Source organism: Citrus sinensis, chromosome 9 (assembly GCF_022201045.2).
Source record: "Citrus sinensis cultivar Valencia sweet orange chromosome 9, DVS_A1.0, whole genome shotgun sequence".
Classification (NCBI taxonomy): Eukaryota; Viridiplantae; Streptophyta; class Magnoliopsida; order Sapindales; family Rutaceae; genus Citrus; species Citrus sinensis.
This window is the reverse complement of record NC_068564.1, coordinates 32,158,822-32,178,441: the sequence shown is the minus strand read 5'-3', so window position 1 is coordinate 32,178,441 and position 19,620 is coordinate 32,158,822. Positions and strand designations below refer to the sequence as shown.

The 19,620-nt window shown below is 36.7% G+C and overlaps 3 protein-coding genes and 1 long non-coding RNA gene across 4 annotated transcripts; 1 reads left to right on the top strand and 3 right to left on the bottom strand.

Moving 5' to 3' along the window:
- Nucleotides 1-261: 261 nt before the first annotated feature.
- On the top strand, nucleotides 262-1,396 carry LOC107176469 (WEB family protein At2g17940-like). The gene is made up of 2 exons (XM_015528997.3): nucleotides 262-536; nucleotides 704-1,396. The coding sequence occupies exons 1-2, from the start codon at nucleotides 393-395 to the stop codon at nucleotides 1,169-1,171; spliced, it is 612 nt and encodes a 203-aa protein (XP_015384483.2). The 5' UTR covers nucleotides 262-392; the 3' UTR covers nucleotides 1,172-1,396.
- Nucleotides 1,397-3,921: 2,525 nt separating this feature from the next.
- Nucleotides 3,922-7,939, bottom strand: LOC112498000 (uncharacterized). Its single transcript, XR_008052063.1, has 2 exons — nucleotides 5,801-7,939; nucleotides 3,922-5,568 (listed from the first exon to the last, which is right to left on the bottom strand). It is a non-coding gene; the product is annotated as an uncharacterized LOC112498000 (long non-coding RNA).
- Nucleotides 7,940-9,020: 1,081 nt separating this feature from the next.
- Nucleotides 9,021-11,900, bottom strand: LOC102613652 (formin BNI1). Its single transcript, XM_006474137.4, has 4 exons — nucleotides 11,455-11,900; nucleotides 10,976-11,073; nucleotides 9,454-9,522; nucleotides 9,021-9,374 (listed from the first exon to the last, which is right to left on the bottom strand). The coding sequence occupies exons 1-3, from the start codon at nucleotides 11,720-11,722 to the stop codon at nucleotides 9,469-9,471; spliced, it is 420 nt and encodes a 139-aa protein (XP_006474200.1). The 5' UTR covers nucleotides 11,723-11,900; the 3' UTR covers nucleotides 9,021-9,374; nucleotides 9,454-9,468.
- Nucleotides 11,901-13,586: 1,686 nt separating this feature from the next.
- LOC102613944 (adagio protein 1) lies at nucleotides 13,587-19,089 on the bottom strand. Its single transcript, XM_006474138.4, has 2 exons — nucleotides 18,467-19,089; nucleotides 13,587-15,736 (listed from the first exon to the last, which is right to left on the bottom strand). The coding sequence occupies exons 1-2, from the start codon at nucleotides 18,712-18,714 to the stop codon at nucleotides 14,134-14,136; spliced, it is 1,851 nt and encodes a 616-aa protein (XP_006474201.1). The 5' UTR covers nucleotides 18,715-19,089; the 3' UTR covers nucleotides 13,587-14,133.
- Between the last annotated feature and the right edge of the window lie 531 nt (nucleotides 19,090-19,620).

Sequence of the window (19,620 nt, the reverse complement as noted above, 5' to 3'; positions counted from 1 at the left end):
AAATCAAGAAAAGATGGTCTAACGATATGGCCAACTTTTAGTTAATTAACAAAATTCCAGTGAAGTGGACGCGACGAAACAAAAAAGCAAACCGGCAACCCATGATTTTATTTACTGTATAATAATTACTAAATATTCCTTTAAGTAAGCAAATTATATCACTCCACCTCCATAAAATAAGTTATAATGTACCGTCGGCCGGTTCTTTTATATCTAACTCACATTTGAAACTTGTATTAGAAGTTAAACATAGTCTCCATTTGCATTTATCCGGGCCAATATCGATTATTTGATTAGTTTATAGCTCTTTCTTCATATTCTCTTGACAGAGTTGGTGACTAATTTTTATTAATATCTACAAGGGCTTTAGGCCTAAAGCTAATTAAGCTAGCATGGAGAAAGAAGAAGGTGGAATGTTGGTCGTCGGACGAGCGGAGATTGACACACGGCAGCCTTTCAGATCGGTTAAAGAAGCTGTGATGTTGTTTGGTGAAAGAGTCTTGGTTGGAGAAATATATGGCCACAGGCTCAAAGAGGTCTCTTATTTCCCCTCCCTTCTTGTGCTTGTGCGTGTGTATTTATTTGAGGGATGCAACGCATGCATTCTATTAATTATATCGTTTATATACTGCTATCATATGCATCCGGAAATCCACTTGTTAAATATAATTATATAATTGTGGATGCATTGCATGATTGATAGATGCAAGCAGAAGCAGCAGCAAGTAAGAATGAAAATTCACAATCCACAACCGGAGCCTTAACACAAGAGCTTGAACAGACAAAGCAAAGCCTCAAAAGAGCAAGAGAAGAAATCAACTTGATGTCAAAGTGCATACAAAATCTCAAAAAAGAACTTGAAGAAACAAAGAAAGAGATGAAACAACTGCTGGTGGCCAAAGCTTACGGGAAGCAGCCTGTTAATGATCCTGAGATTGAAGAGCTTAAGTTTGTTGAAATTGCATGCAAAATGGACAAGGGGAAAAGATACGTAAAATTTGCAAGTCCTCCTTCAAAGCTGCTAGCTGAAGAAGTGGTCGTAAGCAAAGAGAAAATGGCAGAGGGAAAGCCGTTTACCAAGAAGATTAGGAAGATCAAGACACTGATCCCTCTAATAGGATGGCTCTTCTCCTCCAAGAAAAGTGGTCAAGAAGCCGATTCTCTTATTTGAGGTGTATATACCAGTATTCTTTTTTTCTTGCTGTCTTCGGTTTTTACCACTTCTTTCAAAGAGGTTACAAAGTATTATCATCATTTCAATAAACTATTATCATGTATGTATCGATATCCTTATATTAGTTTTTCTTTAAATTTTTCAAGCCTACGCGCACATATGAGAACAATCATTGGTTGTAATGTACGAGATATTGAAATAAAGCTAGTCAAATTATCAGAATTCAGTTTTGTAACACGTATTTAGGAGGTTGAAAAGCCACAAGAAATGTTAAAAAGGAATTAGTGATTCCAGCACTGTGTAATTGCTTATAAGTTGTTGCCATCTAAATTGTGTACTCTTGGGATATCCATACCATGCATAAGAAAAATTATGTACAATATGCACTCATTTGGTTGAGTTGGATATGTCAACTTCGAACTCTTTAATGATGAGTAATGAAATCAATACTCTTTCTATATTTGTTTGGAGTATAAGGTAAGCTCCTCCATATGCCCATTCATTGCTTCTTAATTGTAAAGGCATTGATGTGAAAAGTTACATTTTCTTTGCTTGTTTTCATACATCATGCAGCCCAAAAAGAGAAATACAAACATTAATACATATTCAAAGTCAGAAATGAGGCTCTTTAGACTTTATATATATACACACCCCTAATCCACCTTGACTAAGCGAGGAAATCATCTTTAGCCTATTTATTTATTTGGAAGCCATTTCAATCTCATAATTTCTCTTCACAGATGAAGGAAAACCCTGAAACCTTGGAAGCACTTAAATCAGAAAGTGCTTCCAATCCAAGTTGCAGAAGCAGCTTGTAAATCATGAGTGCCAGAGGATCCAATCAAAAGGTGCTTAAAAAGGGAATAGGAAGGAGCAGGAATTTCTATTCCACCTTCCAACATTCACCACAACACTCGTCAACGGCCTTATTTCAGGCTTATCCTGAACACACGAAAGAGCTACCTTAATCATTCTCTCAGCTTTTTCTTTATCATTCTCTTCCATCCCAAGTGAAATAATCACCTCTTTCAATTCTCCTATCTATAGTTCGTGTGATAAATCTAGTGCTGCCACGATTCCGTGGTTTTTCCATGAGACCTATTACTACTAACATCAAAAACTGTATAATCAAGATCATTGCTGTGAGGTTGCTGGTGAATCAAACTCATCAGAACTAGACGATGACGTTTTGGCAATTGGAAGAGCACTTAAAAGCCACGAGATAATCACGTGTGTAGTCACTTGACCTTAAAGCTTGAAACGGCAGTTCAGCCTTGTCGTTTAAAGGAAGGTTATAAGTGATGCACGTGACACAAGCATGAAGCAACTCATCTCAGTTCGTTAAGGTTGTTATGCAGCGTGTAAGCAATCTGTACGATCTGGGTTTAGCTGATTAGTTGCTCTCGTAGCTATAAGAACAGGCTGAAGGCACGGTTGTGGGTTAAGCTTGTGAGTTCATATCAGAGAGAGAGAGATCAGGGAAGGGGTTAAGAGTTCTCTGAAATCTTGTAAACCAATCTCTGTTGAAAAGATCCTCCATTGTTGATTAATAAAAGCTCTGCAGAAAACTTTTCCCGTGGATGTAGGTTGTAGCAATTGGTGCAACTGAACCACGTAATTGGTTCTTGTGTTCTCTGTGATTGTTAGTTTCTTGATTCTCTATTCTTTCTAGTTCTTGGGTTACATTGTTACTTATCTGGGTTCACTCTTCATTTGTGCATCTTGAAGTCGTTCTTTATCAAAGGTCCTGGGAAGTGTTTTCATTTGTCTTACGTGTTATAAGCAGATTAAAACACTACAAGTGCAAATATCAAAAAAGCAATGTCAAAAAGATACTCATAATTCACTACTCTGCCTTGTAGAAAAACCTAATAAATAAAAGGATAAAAAAAATCCATAAATAATTAGTGCCAGAAACATAATTAAAACTTGATAAGAAAAGAGGATTGAAAACTATTCATTTGAAATATATCACCTTCGCATAAGCTTTTAAATATTTTTGTAGACTTTATAATTTATAATTTTTTGTTCTGGGAGTTCTATTCATTTGAAAAAGAGAGCGACTAAAGAGAGAACTTATGAATATTGTTTCAGAATATAGAGCTCTGTAGTTGTTTCATAAGTGGTGACAGGCCGGCCAAGAAAAGACAAATACTAAGAAGCAAATTAAGGTAAGATTGTCCTGAGACCTGAGTACTTGAAACAAATTCTCAATACATTAATCTAGAAGCAAATTGATGCAATGTGTTTTTATTAAGCAAAACGTGACCTCAAAGACAATTGTACCATTGAACACCACTTGTTACCAGCAGGAAAAAGGACTTACTAATTGACAGCGTAGTCTAAGGCTAGGACAAGTAAGGGGGTGGGGGGGTGGGGAGGAATTGTTGTTCTCTCATAGACAAGGCACTTGACTCACTTTACACTTACTAATTGATGGCATAACTACCAAATCGTATTATATCAACGATAGACTGTTACAATTTAAAAACGAAAAAAAAAAAGGTACTTTGTTTATCTTGGTAATTAATAAAATAGTAGGTGCAAGTGGTAAATATTGATTTATTAAGGTAGTTGTGAGAAAGTGAATTAATTGTATTTATTATGGTAGTTGTAAGCGTCAAGTATGTATATATAAATTTGTGTTTCCTTTCATTTTTTTTATAGCAGCATCCAGAGATTCTTTCGTATTCTGTCACTTCTCCAGTTGAGTGTTCTCTGTTTTATTGGTAACCAAACACCAAGAGTGCAGCATAAACACATAAACAAACTAAATTTAAACCCAAATTCATTTTATTTGAATGTGGCGAAGCAATAACAAGTGAAGATCACTTTTATTTGTGTTCATCTCTTGAAAAGTGTTCTTAGACTTATTATTGCAGTCGCCACATTCAGCTTTGTAAATGATTTGAGAGAGACTCTTAAGTACAGAAATGGCCAACCACCATTCCAACCATGTTCATATAAGTCGACAGCAGTTTCTTTGTAATTTGTATTCATCTCTTGATACTGTTCTTCAATTTATTATGGCAATCTCCCCAATTCAACTTTGCGAATGGAATGAACGGAGTTGAAATGGTAATCCCACTCCATTTTATTCCAGGGATCATACCCAGTTACAGGTTCGACTACTAATAGATTTCTTGCGATGGCATAAGAGTTTGGTGATGCATTTGATTTACATTTATGTATGTACCATCGAAGAGAAGAAAATGACGGGGGGGGGGGGGGGGGGGGGGACATATGAAGTTCAGTCCTTCAGCCTATTCATTTATCCGTGGGCCATCTGAATATCATATTTCCTCATTATAGGACTCGTACATATGAAGGAAGACCATGTAAAAGTGCTTCCAGTCAATGTTGCAGAAGCAGCTTGTAAATTATGAGTTCCAGGAGATCCCATCAAAAGGTGCTTAAATGGGTATAAAAGTGCAGGAATTTCTACTCCACCTTCCAGCATTTTCACCGCAACACTCATTATAGGCCTCAGTTCAGGCCTATTCTGAATGAACCAAAGAGCTACCTGAATCATTCTCTTCAAACCCAACTGCAATCATCTTTTTCAGTTCTCCTATCTTTTTTTCCGGACCCATTTAGGAAACCATTCTTTGGTTTCTGAAAGTATCTTTATCCATGTTTCTTCTCCAGCCTACGACTTCCAAAAGCAGCATTCCAAAACTGTAAACATCACACTTTCGGGTCACAGGATATGCCATCAAGAGTTCAGGAGCTGCATAACCCGGGCTCCGACTCCTTCCTGTCATTGTTATATGGGTATTTTCCTCTTTGAGAGAGCTTTGGGCAAACTGAAATCAGCCACTTTCGGCAAGAAATTTTCATCCAAAAGAATGTTTTTTTTGGCTTTTATGCCGTAATGTACAATCTTCTGTTGGCACTCTTCATGCAAGTATGCAATCCCTTTGGCTGTACTAACTGATATTTCATGAAGTTTTTCAAATGCTAAGATGTTTTCTTGCAAAACAAGTAATTTTCAAGTGAGCCATTTACCATGTACTCATAAACAAGGGCTCTCAGGTCTCTTTCAGAGCAGAACCGTAGGCCGAAACCAGATCAAAATGATGGACCCTTCTGATGAACTGTTCTTAATCCCAGTTTCCATGTAAAATCTTCACTGACACACTGGTTCTGCTGCCAAAAATCCCTTTGTAGTTTGTACAAAGCTCCAGAGCCTCCTGAGACGAGCAAGTGGGTGAAATTGTCAGTTGCAATCGACAGTTGCTGAGAAGTAAACCTGATAGGATTGTCTAATTCCATAGCATTGAGGAATTTATCGATTGTGAGAGACTGTGTGTCCGGAGTAACATTGCTGCCACTATGTCGTAATCTTCTCAGCCATATTGCCACCAAAAAGAGAATCTTTATAACAAGGACCACTGCAAAATTGTAAATAAAACAGTAAACAATATCGTAGTTTTATTGCACCCTAGTTGAAAATATCAACAATCCACAATTAAAACCTGAAATATCACCTGTTCATAAGATATGATCTGAAATTCCAGATTATAAGCTTTCAAATCTTTCTTTAGACTTTATTGGGAAAAATTATTCATCACTAGCTTCATTCATATCAACTAAATCAAATTTAATTGAATAGAAAAATCTTACATCCAATGACGGAAAGGAGAAGTGTTTTAGCTGGTGCGATGCTTCGATCTCCATCACTTTGACATTGCTGATGAAACATTTAGCATAGATGCAAGAGAACCATGTAACATAAACTTAGCAGGACGCTAAGTTGGAGAATTGTCAGGAACTAGAGAACAACGAAGTTGCGACGAAATTGAGAACTAATTCAAAACACAGGGCTCTGCAGTCATTTTCATTCTGTGGGCGATCATTCCAATTCTGTGGTAATCTTCTCCTTTGTACCCTGACTATACTTCAACTCGACATGGCCGGCTGGAAATGGACAAACAATTTTGGCCATTGACTAGAATAATAACAAATAATGACAGTATAACTGGGGCCGTTGCTTCCTTATCCTATCCGAAATGTACAAGTTAAAAAAAACTTCTTGGTATATTTAGCATACTTATGTTCATCTAATAAAATCATATTATATATAAATGAAAGTAAATGTTCACATTCCGTATCAGCTTCAAGTGCATTGATTCTAAGGATATACCAAAAAGAAAATTGCTGCAATCTGTATTCATCATAAAGAACAATACTTCAAAGACAACTGAGATTCTGGGAAATACCTTAGGCAGGAATTTGTAAATTACAAGGAGAAATAAGACATACTTCAACATATACATTGAATTTAAGAAATGCAATAGGAAATCTATTCTTGAAACAATACCACTGTAAAAGTTAATGAAGATTCAACGCATCTTACATCTTCTGACATTGAAACAATCAAGTTTTCCTCATGAAGTAGGTATTTCGATCTCAATTTTTTCAAGAGTGAGAGTCATCGGGGGAGGAGACCTCATCATCAAGTGTGAAAATCGGTTCTTTGGAGTTGGTATAACCACTCCTCCTCCTAACATTTTACCACTGTCATTGAAGGCATTGCCTCCGGTTTATACTGAACACGCCACAAAGCAACCAATGCCATCCTTTCGGCTTTCTCCTTATTGTTCTTCTCCATTCCACAAACAATTATCAAATCCTGAAACTCACCCTTTTCAAGTTTCTTCCAAACCCACTTGAACCCACTTGGGAAACCACTCCTGGCTTTCTGGCAGGTTCGCATTCTTCTCCTTCCCAATATCTCAAACAACAGCATTCCAAAGCTGCGAACGTCACATTTGTGAGTTACAGGAAATGACATCCACGTTTCTGGTGCTGCATAGCCTGGAGTCCCTGCCGTTCATTAATGTCATATGCATCTTTCCCTGTTGCAAAGCTTAGCAAGTCCAAAATCAGCAGTCTTGGGACAGAACTTGACATCCAGGAGAATGTTTTCAGGCTTGATGTTGTAATGGATTATCTGCTGCTGGCAACCATCATGCAAAGAGACAATCCCTTCAGCTGTGCCAATTGCAATGATATGCATTGTATCCCAATCTATGCTTTTATTGTCTTTCTGAAATTAAAGGCGATCCAGGGAACTATTTTCTCTAAACACATATACAAAAGCTCTCCAATCTCTGTCAAAGCAAAAACCATAAAGCTTAACAATATTAATGTCGTTGGTTCTTCCTATAGTTCTCAATTCTGCTAAAAAATGATCCTGACTTTTCTTGTCTGGCTCCCATTTAAAACTTTTACGGCCACCAATAAGCCAAGGAGATTACCTCTGTAAACTGCACAAAAAACCACCGGAACCAAACAAATGTGAGAAATTGTCTATAGCAATTCTCAGTTGCTGAGAAGAAAATTGGACAGGCTGCCCTGTCTCATTCAAGGCCCTCTCAATTGAAGTTGTCCTGGAAGAGGATCCTGAGGATTTGAACTACATCTTGCCCTTGCTCTTTTGGAACATCTGTCAATGCTCAGCTATATTCTCAGGAGCACTGCAGTTTCAAGATCTTAAAATTTTACACGCACAGAAATTTTATGTTAATGAAAGAAATTAACTAAAACACAGAAGCCATTAAAGGAATAGCTTACAGAAAAAGATTATGAAGAAAGATGTCCCAGTACCCAGCATTTGATCACCGGATGCAATTCAAAATTAGGGATAACAATGCTATCCGAAAATCCGCCCAAACCCGCCTATTGTTGGTAATTTTGGGGGTTGCAGTCGGGTTTGGTATTAGAAATTGAAATCATACAATGTTGTGGGTGGGTGTGGTATTAACTAAATATCCGATAGATATCTGTATGGATATCCGTCAAATCTGCATTTTTTTGTCCCAAATATTTTTATTGTAAAAATATAATAAAAAAATAATTAAATCTAAAAATTTATAAATTAAATAAATATAAAGTGTAAACATATTACTGCATAACCTAACTTAAAAGAAACTCAAACTATTTTTTTTTCACCTGTGTAACAGTAAAACCTAGCATTAAAAATTATTTCTCTTTCATCTAATGAGCAGTAGTCGCACACCTATTTTCCTTTTACCGATAAGCCGTAGCCGCACACCTATGAATTTTTCATGGCATTTGTTTTTTTAATGAATTTATATATTTCATACTTAAATTTGAGGAATTGTGTTGGATTGATGTTAAAATTTTAATTTTTTATTTTCATTAACTAAATTTAGAATTGAATATGTTACATGAAATTTTAAGTTATTAATATAAACTTACATATTAAATATTTATGATTTTAAATGTGAGAATCCGCAAAAAAGTACTATTGCATATTTAATAATTGTCAAAATCTACGACGGATGCAAATTTGATAATTATTATACAAGTACATATTTAATAATAAAAAATTTGTTGCAGACAGCACCCATTGTCATCCCTAGATTCAATGTTTAGAAGTAACAAGAAGAAAAGCTTGGTTATGCCGAAACACAAGGGAAAGTGACGAAAATATGATCCCAGCTGAAGGATTTGGATACTTAATAGAATCTAAATTTAAGAAACTATAATAATAATCAATAAATTCTTAATCAGGCTTGTCTATTCGATAAGGCGCTGGAAGATTGAAAAAGAAAACTAAACAAACAAGAGTTAAAAACATAACCGAACGCGCTTACATGAAGTTGAAACTGACCAGGGACGGCCGGACATCACCCATCAAAATACCATAAACGGCGTGCAAGGCAAATAATTCTCCGGTAAACAAAATTCTAACGCTACTAATATATTTTCTATCCATAATTATTGCCTTCCCTGTACCATTATAAACATCAGCTTCATTTTGCAACCAAACTGATAATAAAATCAACAGAAATGGAAAAAAAAAAAAAAAGGAATATTGTTTGTCGCAAACTATTGCTTTTACTGAGAAGAAACAAAAGAAAAAATACAAAAATTACACGAAATACATCCCCTTACAGTACCCTGAATCAGATTGCAGATCAATCGAGTACAAGAACAAAACCATGACATTCAAATTTAAACTGTAATGAAATTACATAGCTCATAGCCTAGTACACAACCAAATTCGGTTAACTGCTGCAGTTGGTAGAAATTGCAATCAATCTGATCCCCAGATGTCTGGACAAGGTCCCTTCGTGCATCCAGATCAGTTAATGATGTCCCATAAATTAGCCATTATAAATATAGTATACAAAGAAGACTCAGCTCACGTCCGCACTTGATATAATTTCTGCATGTCAACGATTTATAGTCACTGAAATAATCAACAATAATCTCTGGTAGAATAAAATATCCATACACTACATTACCAGCCAATAAGCATGCTAAACACTCTGTACTTTGCTTGACATTTCTTTAGCTTTGGCAACTTCCTTTTCCTGCCGTAAGAGAATTTTCAAAATATAAAGTTAAAAAAGTCACAAGCATCAAGAAGAAATAACAAATCAAATGAGTTAATGAAGAAAGAACATTCCCAAACAAGGATTGAAATTTTAAGCCCATAAATTATTTTACCACACTGCAGCATTTTCTTTGTGGTAAGAACAAAGCAACTAATAGTAAGTACCCACATCTTTGTAAACACTTGAGGAGATAATGGCAATTTCAACAGATGTTTAGAAGAAACAATGAACTTTTTCTTTTCCTTTTTTCCTTTCCTTCTTATCTCCTTCATCATTTTGCGCCAGGCAAATCACTAGACCTGATCTGACTTCTTTAGAGCAGACTATAACTGCAGTAAAACCTTGTCCTGACATGTGGAAAACAGTGACCAGGCAATTTTTTATAATCAGCACATAATCATTTTATACTGATTTTTTAACCAACATAGACAACCGTTTCGATTTGTATTCCTTGCAGTCGATCTGGCTCCATATTTGCAGGGAAATATCCTCAATTCTCCACCAAAACCAACCTCCCATGTCCAACCCAAGACCACCCAAGATCCAGCTCTTTTGCTGCCATTACAATACATATAAAGCTACAAGTTCCATGTCAAAGAACAAGTTTCTGACCCTTTTCTAAAAGACTAAGTGTACTATAATCTATCATCGCGCAAAAGAGGGAGAAAAAAGTTCTCAATTTTGGAATTGGACATTATCTATCGCTAGGGTGCCTGTTGCTGCAAACAAGTTTGAAGAAGAAAGTCACATGCAACTTGCAAAATTGCAGTAACATAACTGCCAAGACCTTTAGACGTGCAGATTCTTCCAGTACTAATGGTGCATTTTTGCACATATAACACATTTTCATTAAGGTCCTCATAATATTTATCAAAGTCTGTAATATAACCATAGGAGCGAAAATGCAAAAATTCTTGAATGGGGAATGAAAAGATCTACATAATTTAACCAGCTTTCCCCAGGAGATTGAGCAAATTCTATTTAAGTATTCTATAATTAAAGACTAATAACAAATTGAAAATTTTAATGTTCTAAGAGCATGCTAAAGAATAAAACTGAATTCAAAGTAGACTAAAGCAAAAGAAATGAGTTTCAATCACCAATGATGAAGCAAAAGCCATAGTAATAAGTATAATCATGAAACTGATTGCTTCAAAGCTACTTCACAAGTTCCTTGATCAGATGTCCATTTATACATACTTTATTCACCAAACGTACTATTAATAATGACGTTTAAAGTACCTAAAGACATAAAATAATCAGGCATTATTTGATCTCTGATTACTAACCAACATGAACAGAAATCCTGAAGACTAAAAATGAAAAACAGAACAAACAAATAGAAGGAATACTTCAATGAAAATTAACATTGTAGAAAGCTGAAAAACAACAACAGAACATTTTTGCCATTCCATTCAATCAAGCTCACCAATCCTTTGCTCTCATAATAATCATCCAATGCCCACTGATACTTTGACTGATTTAATCCAAACCAGCGTGCCAAATGATCATCCAAACTTGAATGAGCTGCAAAATTTCCCAATTACACTTGATTAGTTACAGAAACAAAAAACCAAAATATTTAACAAAGCTCCTTCGAGTAGCAGAGAAAATGAAGAAAAATCACAAAACAAAATATCCATAACTTGGTCATTTTCCTGTTCTATATCAAAGATCTCAATTTCCAGTTCCACAAAATTTCCTCCACTTCTTCAGAAACCAAACAGCAAAACCAAAACTGAAACCCACAATTAAGTAAGATACCAAAAAAATTTCCATTTCTAATGATTCCCCCCCCCCCCCCCCCCCCAAAAAAAAAAAAACACAAAGTAACCCAGACAACAGAAACGCCCACATGGAGAATAAATTACATAAACTCAATAATAACGGCGATTTAAAACAGTATACCGTTTTGGACTTTGGTGACAGCATTTCTGAAGAACCCAGAAACAGAGCCAGAGTGAATATCACCAGCAGCAGCAGCAGCAACAGATTTCTCAAACTGATGGGGTGGAGGCTGCACGGGAGGAGGCGGAGCCACCACTTTCTTGTGAGGGGAGTTAAAGACGGGATCGTTGGGGGGTTTTGGGGTGGAAGGTGGGGTCATGAAGACAGTGTAGGGCCCGATTTTGCCGATCATTGGGGGCGGCGTGGCGGGGTCCTTGTTGATTGGCATTGTGGAAAATTGTAGAGAAAATAAGTGAGAAAGTTGTCTAAAGAGTGAAAGAATGAAGAAGAAGAGAGATTTGGGAAAGTAAAAGAGCCAAAGAGAATGTAAAGTGAGAAACAGAGACAGCGAGTGCAGTGAAGTCTCAGCTCAAGAGTCGAGACTGAAGTGAACAGTTTTGCACGCAGCCCCAAGCTGTTGCTTATCCTTCGATCTTTGTCGTTGTCTCTAGGTGTTAATTCTATTGAAACCCCCCACAATCTTTGTAATACTATAAAAAAAAAACAAAAATATTATTTAAGCCCCTTATGAAACATTCCAATTTCCAGCTATATTTACATTTAGTAAAACATAGGGACCTAAAATGCATAAAAAAGAGGGTTAAAATTCAAGTACTATTATATTAGTTCCAAAATCTAACAATTTTTAAGAATTTTGGACAAAATCGAACGAAGATTTGAAGATAGCATCAATATTCTAATTTCTGTTAATATCAAGTAAAGATAGATAACTTTTTTTTTTTAACTATATCTTTACACTTCTTGATATTAATAATTACGGGAAATCTTAGAGGGTCTCGTTAAGATTTTTTTTATTTTATTTTCTGTAAATAGTATATTATTATTGCCGTTATTTGACCAGACTATTCGGTATTATAATATTTCGGTGTCTGCGGGCGGTTCTGGTTAAAATTTAGCTTATGAGAGTTTTCTTTTTCTATTTTCTTAAAATTAGAGAAAATGGCATATTTTGTATTAAATAAAACACACCGTACAGGCGTATACTACTACTACAGCAATAAAATCGCCAGCTTCTCATACAATTGTTCTCTATCTACTTTTCTGAAAATATATTTATATTCTTTATTAAGAGTAAGATTAAGATTCAAGAACCAACAAAACAATCAGGTCAATCTCGATAACAGGACCATAATGATACAATTTGATAACCGAACCATAATGATACAGTTACTGTGGCGGCTATGATTTGTCAACGTATTTCTAGCGTAGATACTGTCTGTGATGAGAAAATGCATATGGTGCCAAGAAACGCGACCTCATTGAGTTGAACCAAAGCCTTAAAACCTACTTAAGCTAAAAGCAAATTGTTGCTTTAGACATTGGAGTCCTCGTTGTTTCCAGAATCTCACTTTTTTTGGCTTTGCCGTTTTGACAAGAAGCATAAAGCTAAAAGTGAATTGGCATCCCCAGCTACATAACTATCCTCTCTCTTTATCTTTTTGATATATAAATGAAGTCCAATAGCAGCCCACCCCGTCTCTTGCCCGGCTATTCATGATTTCACATCAAAGACGAGTGAAAAACAGAAGAAGAAGCAAACAAAGAGATTAATCAAAATGCAAGTTTACCAGGTCTCTTATAGTCTTATCCATGTAAGCACAAAAAGACATAAGATGCCTTCTCTTCAATAATCATGTTACTTTTGCTGTCACCACTCCCCGAAAATAGTGAAAAAGGAAATTACATTCTCTGACCACAACTGTAGCTTCATCCCTAAAAAACAAAAGGGACCTTCGTAGTGAACGTATGTTGTGTATACCAAGGATACTAGGTCGTGACTTCCACAACCTAGAATTTAAAAAAAAGTACAAATGTAGAACTTGCAGTGTAGAAGAAATCTTGCGAAGTGTAAACTTAGAAGTATAGATTAAGGTTGCAAGTTTTACATTCCCAAGCAGTATGCTCTAGGTTGCAAACCAAGAGTCCCAGTTCCTTGGCCAATACATCACCCATTCCATAGTCAAGCAAATCCCAACAAAATAAAAACCATATAGTTGAACTCCAAAAAAATAGAAATTAGTGGCATGTAATCTACCACAACAGGAAGGACTTTCAGAAATTTGAAGGCAAGATATACAACTTATTTATATTTATATATGTACATATATAACCCCTCCAGATGCGGCACACTCACACTTAAAGAGTGGCCATAAATAACAGATTCAAACATTAGCAATAATACTATAAACATGCAACTCTTTTTGCCTTTTTTATGGGTTTAAATTACAGATGCTGAATGAATGTAGCAGGTGAGCATAGCCAGAAACTAAACCTACGGATAAATACCTAGCTGTCTAACAAATACAACTAACCTAGCAAGAGAGTAGATTGTGAGCAGAGATGTGCAGGATCACGCAAAACCTTACAAAAAATTAAACATGGTTTCAAGTCACTCATTGAAAAGTTCATCCCGGGCCAGAACAACCTTGTACAAGAATTCGTTATGAACAACCACCTAACACAAAGGCGTCCTGATTAATAGTTGTCAAGAGTTTTTCAGTAACTGACCACTATTCTCCATGGACTGAATTGCCTCAGAATTATCATATTTTCCAGTTGCAGACTCTTTGTGATCCCTTTCACAGCAGCCTGCCACTCCATATTGTCTGTCAGAACATATTACTTACTAACCAATGATAGCTCATGAAGCTCGCTTAGCATCCACTCCTCCCCAGTTTGACCTCCAAGGACTATAGTCCTTGTACCCCCAACAACACAAGTACTGTGTCCCCAGGCAAATCTTGGAGGTCGTCCAGGTACATTCAGTATTCTCCATGTAGGCTTCTCCTCAGTAGGGTCCAGGAGGTAAAGCTGGGTCGCTGAGTGAAGACCAGCCACTGACCCACCAAAGATAAGAATTCTTCCACCCGGAAGGCTCACAGCTACATGATCGAGCCTAGGAGGAGGAGCTATGCCCCCTGGGTTTCCAGCACCAGGCATTCCACTTCCAGTTACACACCTCCAACAAGGTTCCTCCTCACTTAGATCCATTGTAAACACATCACTAGAACGAAAGCGAAGGGGACCGCTCTTAGCCAAACCCCCAAACATTAGTATCTTCCTACCACCATAGACTGAGAGTGTATGGCCCAAACGAGAAGGTGGGGTCCATGTTACAGGTATCTCTCTCCAAACAGGTTTCTCCATTGAGAGATCAAGCAGAAATGTGTCACTTAAAAGAACTCCAGAATCTGCACAACCACCAGAAACTATCAATTTGGTACCATCAAGAGTGCAAGAGCTGTGCCATGATCTTGGAAGCGGGGGAGCCAATCCAGAAATTTCACGCCAGGTTGGAGGCTTGGCATCCAAATCCAAAACAAAGACATCATTGAGTAAGCCTTGCCTTCCACAGCCTCCAAACACCACCAAATGAGAACCATTTACACAAGAAAGAGTATGACCCCAACGACCTGGTGGAGGAGAGCTCACATGGACATGCTGCCACTCTGGGTTGCTAGAATTCAGGTCCAGTACAAAAGTGTCATTCATAGGTTGCATATTTACCCCTTCTCCACCAAAAAGAACCACTCTATTCCCAACTGCACAAGCACTAAAGTTGCACCGTGAAGGTTCAACAGTGCCCCCAACTGTTAGCTTCCTCCATGTTGCAGCTTCAAGAGTAGTTAACTCCCTCGCCAGCCGACCCCAGCCCAGTCTCTTTGCACCAGGCACAGTCTCTAAAACACGAGTTGTTTCACTACCCCAGGCATTCTGGCAAACCATTCTCCAAAGATCCTCATTCTTTGTGAGCTCATAAAATCGCCTGCAGACAGAACCAACTGATGCAATATCCCTTGGTGATAGCCACGAAAGTATTTTAAGGGATATAACCTCATCACTCAGTTGAAATATCCCACAAACTTCACGACAAACATTTCGGTCTCCTACTGGGAAAGTACGGTTGCCAGAAAAAAAGGATCGCTGCTGTTCAGATGATTTTAGAAACTCCTTAACAGGATATCCCGGCACTGGACCTAGATCAACATTAGCTTCTGTAAAGAACTGGATTCCAATGACATGAGTTATTGTTTCGTCATCTCCATATATAGGAGACAGTCGCAATCTATTCATCAGAGGGGATCCATCTTTCCGGAAGTTCAACAACTCGCCTTGGAATTCAATACCCTCCTCAAGACATCTCCTAATTTCTGAAACTACTGAGGAATCCACCAATGGATGTCTTCTCTTTGCAAATGGCCCTCTACATTGCAGGAAACGGCTGTGATGCCACAATTTCACAACCAAACAAGGGGGAAAAAAATCACCAATCAGTATCTAATCAAATGATGACCCAAGAACAATCAAGATCATAAATAATCAGCAATCAAGAATTGCAAGTAAGAGGAGAGAAAGCAAACATACTCTGTTAAATTGATCCCAAAAGAGTGGACAAAAACACAAAGAACTGAAAATGATATCAAAGATTTACAACAAAGTGTAAAAACATCATATAGGGTGGCTAATGACCAAATAGAAACCATTCAATCCATATTTAAAAACAGGCAAGTTCAACCAATGGAAAGCAAGGGAAAAAAAGGTCATAGCAGCCCTAACAAGTCAATTCCGCAAAATCACAGTCTTAGCTTTAAGGCATACAAAAATAAAACAAAATTTTCGATGTAATCCATCAAAATGTTGTACATAATATCCATTCCTCTGCAAGAATATCTATTAAGAATCTCACTAAATAATACATTGACAACAAAATCAAAATTTCTATTCATAAAGGAAAATATAAACATTAATTCATTTCTCAATGTAGTACATCACCTATCAGTGCTCCTCCAAAGACAATCCAAATAAGTTCCCAAGAAATTTAGTTCACTAGAATTTCGTACTTGAAAAATACACTAATTAGTATCAGTCACCGGTAAATCTATTGATCCATCAAATGTCAATTGTATGGATTGTTGACCAATATCAACAATCAATATATTTTTAGATAGATAGTCAACCAAATAAAACAAGTTCATTTAATGATTGTAGAAACACTTAATAACTTTTGGAAATATGAACGACAATAAGAGAATAAATTAAACTAGATCCATTGAGAAAGAATCCAAATATGCATATTAGTTGATCAGTGGAGGTATCTGTCAAAAAACTGTTACTGGAACACAAAAGCAGTAAACACAACCAGTGAAGGATCACATTTCATGCCAAAATTTGCAATAAAATAATTAAGATATTTGAAATTCAATGACATGCCTCAAGATCACAGATGAAGAGTTAATGAATGAAAACCTTCAATTAGGAAATTTCTGACTACCTAAATAATACCATACATGCACGTGCACGCAGGCACACACACACGCACATACACACAAGAGAAGTCACAAAATGATACATTTTCTTCATTTAACTGACACCAAATCTCAAAATTCCACAAAAAAAAAAAATAATAATAAATTTGGGAAATTTTTCATCGAGTACCTCCACCTCTTGACATAAAAGCAAACCTGAAACCTCTATGAGCCAAATTTCAAGATTCCATATACGTGCAACATTTTATTTGATGGTACTATTGGAATTCTATATCATTCCATACAGCCGATGGGGGTTGAGGGAAGGAAATCTCTATAAACCCACATTCCAAGGCTTTATATTCATACAGCTTATGCCAAATTTACACATTTACAAGATATCATCTACAGGGAAAATTTTTACCTGAAAATTGGAATGTTAACAAAGTTGAAGTGTCAAATAAAACGATGACTATATTCAAAAAGGAAAAAATAAATTAAAATTATCACTGGGCCAATTTACTCGACATGGGCTATCGTACATCCCATCATTAGTTTCTGCCCCAAGATCTCTCATCTTATTAGCTGTTTGGACAACAACTAATGATAAGAAACAGAAAGGGATGCATTACTTGAATAGAGTTTTATGAAAGCGTGAACAAGCTGTCAACAAAGGCTTCCTTCCCTCCTCATCTTTTTGTAAATAGAGAGAGTTGATAGCAGTTGGGAAAACATTTACGAAATTGGGTTGTACTTGCAATTACAACAGATGTGACTTGCAGATGAAAAATTGAGGATACTAATATTCCACAGCAGAAGTATCATCCCCTAAGAAAAGATCATCTACTGAAAGAGCAGAGACCTTATTTCAACTCTCTCCCTGTTTCTTATGTGCTCTTCGGTTATCTTTCTCCATCTGTCACATGCATTTTTCCTACGAGCATGAGTGCATGACCATAAAAAGGTTTGTCTTTAACACAAGCCCGAATTCTGCCTCAAGGTTCTACAATCAGCTCCTCAATCTATGTCAATGATCTAAAAGGTTTAGGTATCATCTCTATCCACTTAACATTGATAAATGTCAGAAAGACAAGAAACATTAGCACACTCTTATAGGAATTAACTAACCCTAAGATGAAAGCCATGCTAAATCAATGAAGACGTCTACTAAGTTTTCCCAAACGTACAGGGGTAAAATCATCAACAAGCATATATGATATATTGGTTTCCAACTGAAGCCTAGGTTAAGAAACAACAAAGAGCATCAACACAGGCTCTCTAGCCGTAACTTTTTAAACTAATTATGTATCTCCTAGTTCAAGTCCCATTGCCTACAGAACTTTTCTGACAAGAAATAAACAGAAAGGTCTATATCTCGTGCTCAAACTCAGTTGTGTTCATCCTAACCCCTTAATTTAGAGAAAGATTCCAAGATGCACCTCCAAGAAGAAATTAACCAACCGAAAGCTAGCCGAATTATCAAATGGATACAATTCAACTAGTTTGTTCAAACAATTAGCTCAAAGAAAAGAAAAAAAATGAAAACTCCTCATTTAGCTACCTTAATTTAACAAACATAATCAAATAGCAATATAAAGATACCCGTTTAGTTCAAAGTCCAAGCTTATGTTATGAATTATATAAATAACTAACAAAAACGAAAGGTAAAATTAAAATGAAAAAACATGTGAGTTCTGAGTACTGACCAATTACGACCCAGAACATCTTCAGCACGATACCCAGTGATGGACTCAAAGACAGAATTGACATAAATAATGGGATGGTCGGGTTCAAGAGCATCGGTAACAACGAACCCACAGGGCGCCGATTGGAGCAAGTTCCCGACAGGGAAAGGTAGCGGGCCACCACCAAAAGCAGCATCGTCGTCGTCGTTAATCGTCGTCAATTCCTCATCCTCGTCTTCGCTAAAATCAGAATTACTATCCCACTCCATGAATTAACCCAAAATTACAAGAAGAAATTAAAAAAAAAAAATTCAACCCATTTGAGAAATGGGGAAATAGCAAACCCTATACCTAGGGGTTAAATAGGAAAACTGGTAAGCAAAAAAAAGAAAAGGGGTGAGCAAAGAAACGTGGGGTGAGTAATGTTCGGGAGAGTTTAGCTAAGGAGTAAGGACTTGCGCAGAGACAGTATTTGAGTTCTCTTTTCCTTTTTCTTTTTTTTTTTCCCCCGGAAAGAGAGAGAATTTTTGTTAATTTTTGTGTGCCTTGCGCCCCCTCACCGCCTCGTTTGATGGATGAGAAAAATCTACAAGCCGGTTTTGCGTTTTGGACTTGGGTTTGGGTTTGGGTTTTCGGGTCTTCTGGTCTTTTGTGTTAAACCTTGGATTTTAAGATAATAAAAGAGCATTCTAAATCATTTTAAAAAAACCAGTGGATAGTTGCAGACACGCGCGCGTGATGAGTGAATTTTTTTTGTTCAAATAAGTGGACATAAGTGGACATATACCTTTCTTTAATTTGCATTATTGTTAATAAGAGTGTGATTCTATCCACCAATTTACGTACAAATTGCGTGGGGGAAATTTAAATACGCCTTTAATACGAAAGCGGTCCGGTTTACCACACGGGCTAAAATATCTTCACGTGTGTCCATGCTGCCTCCGGGGTACAATTTAGTCGTATGGCAAGTACAATCACTAATGCCACGTCCCTTCTCCAACTTTGTGTGACCACAAAATTCAATGACATGGGCAGCTCGAGTCAATTCATATACGCTCCCCACAAACTACACTCACGAAAATATAATTAAATACGACGAAATCAGATATTTCCCTGTTGTATCATTAAGTCAAGATATATCTCAATATGGGTCCATGTGAGTTACGTTGTGTCAT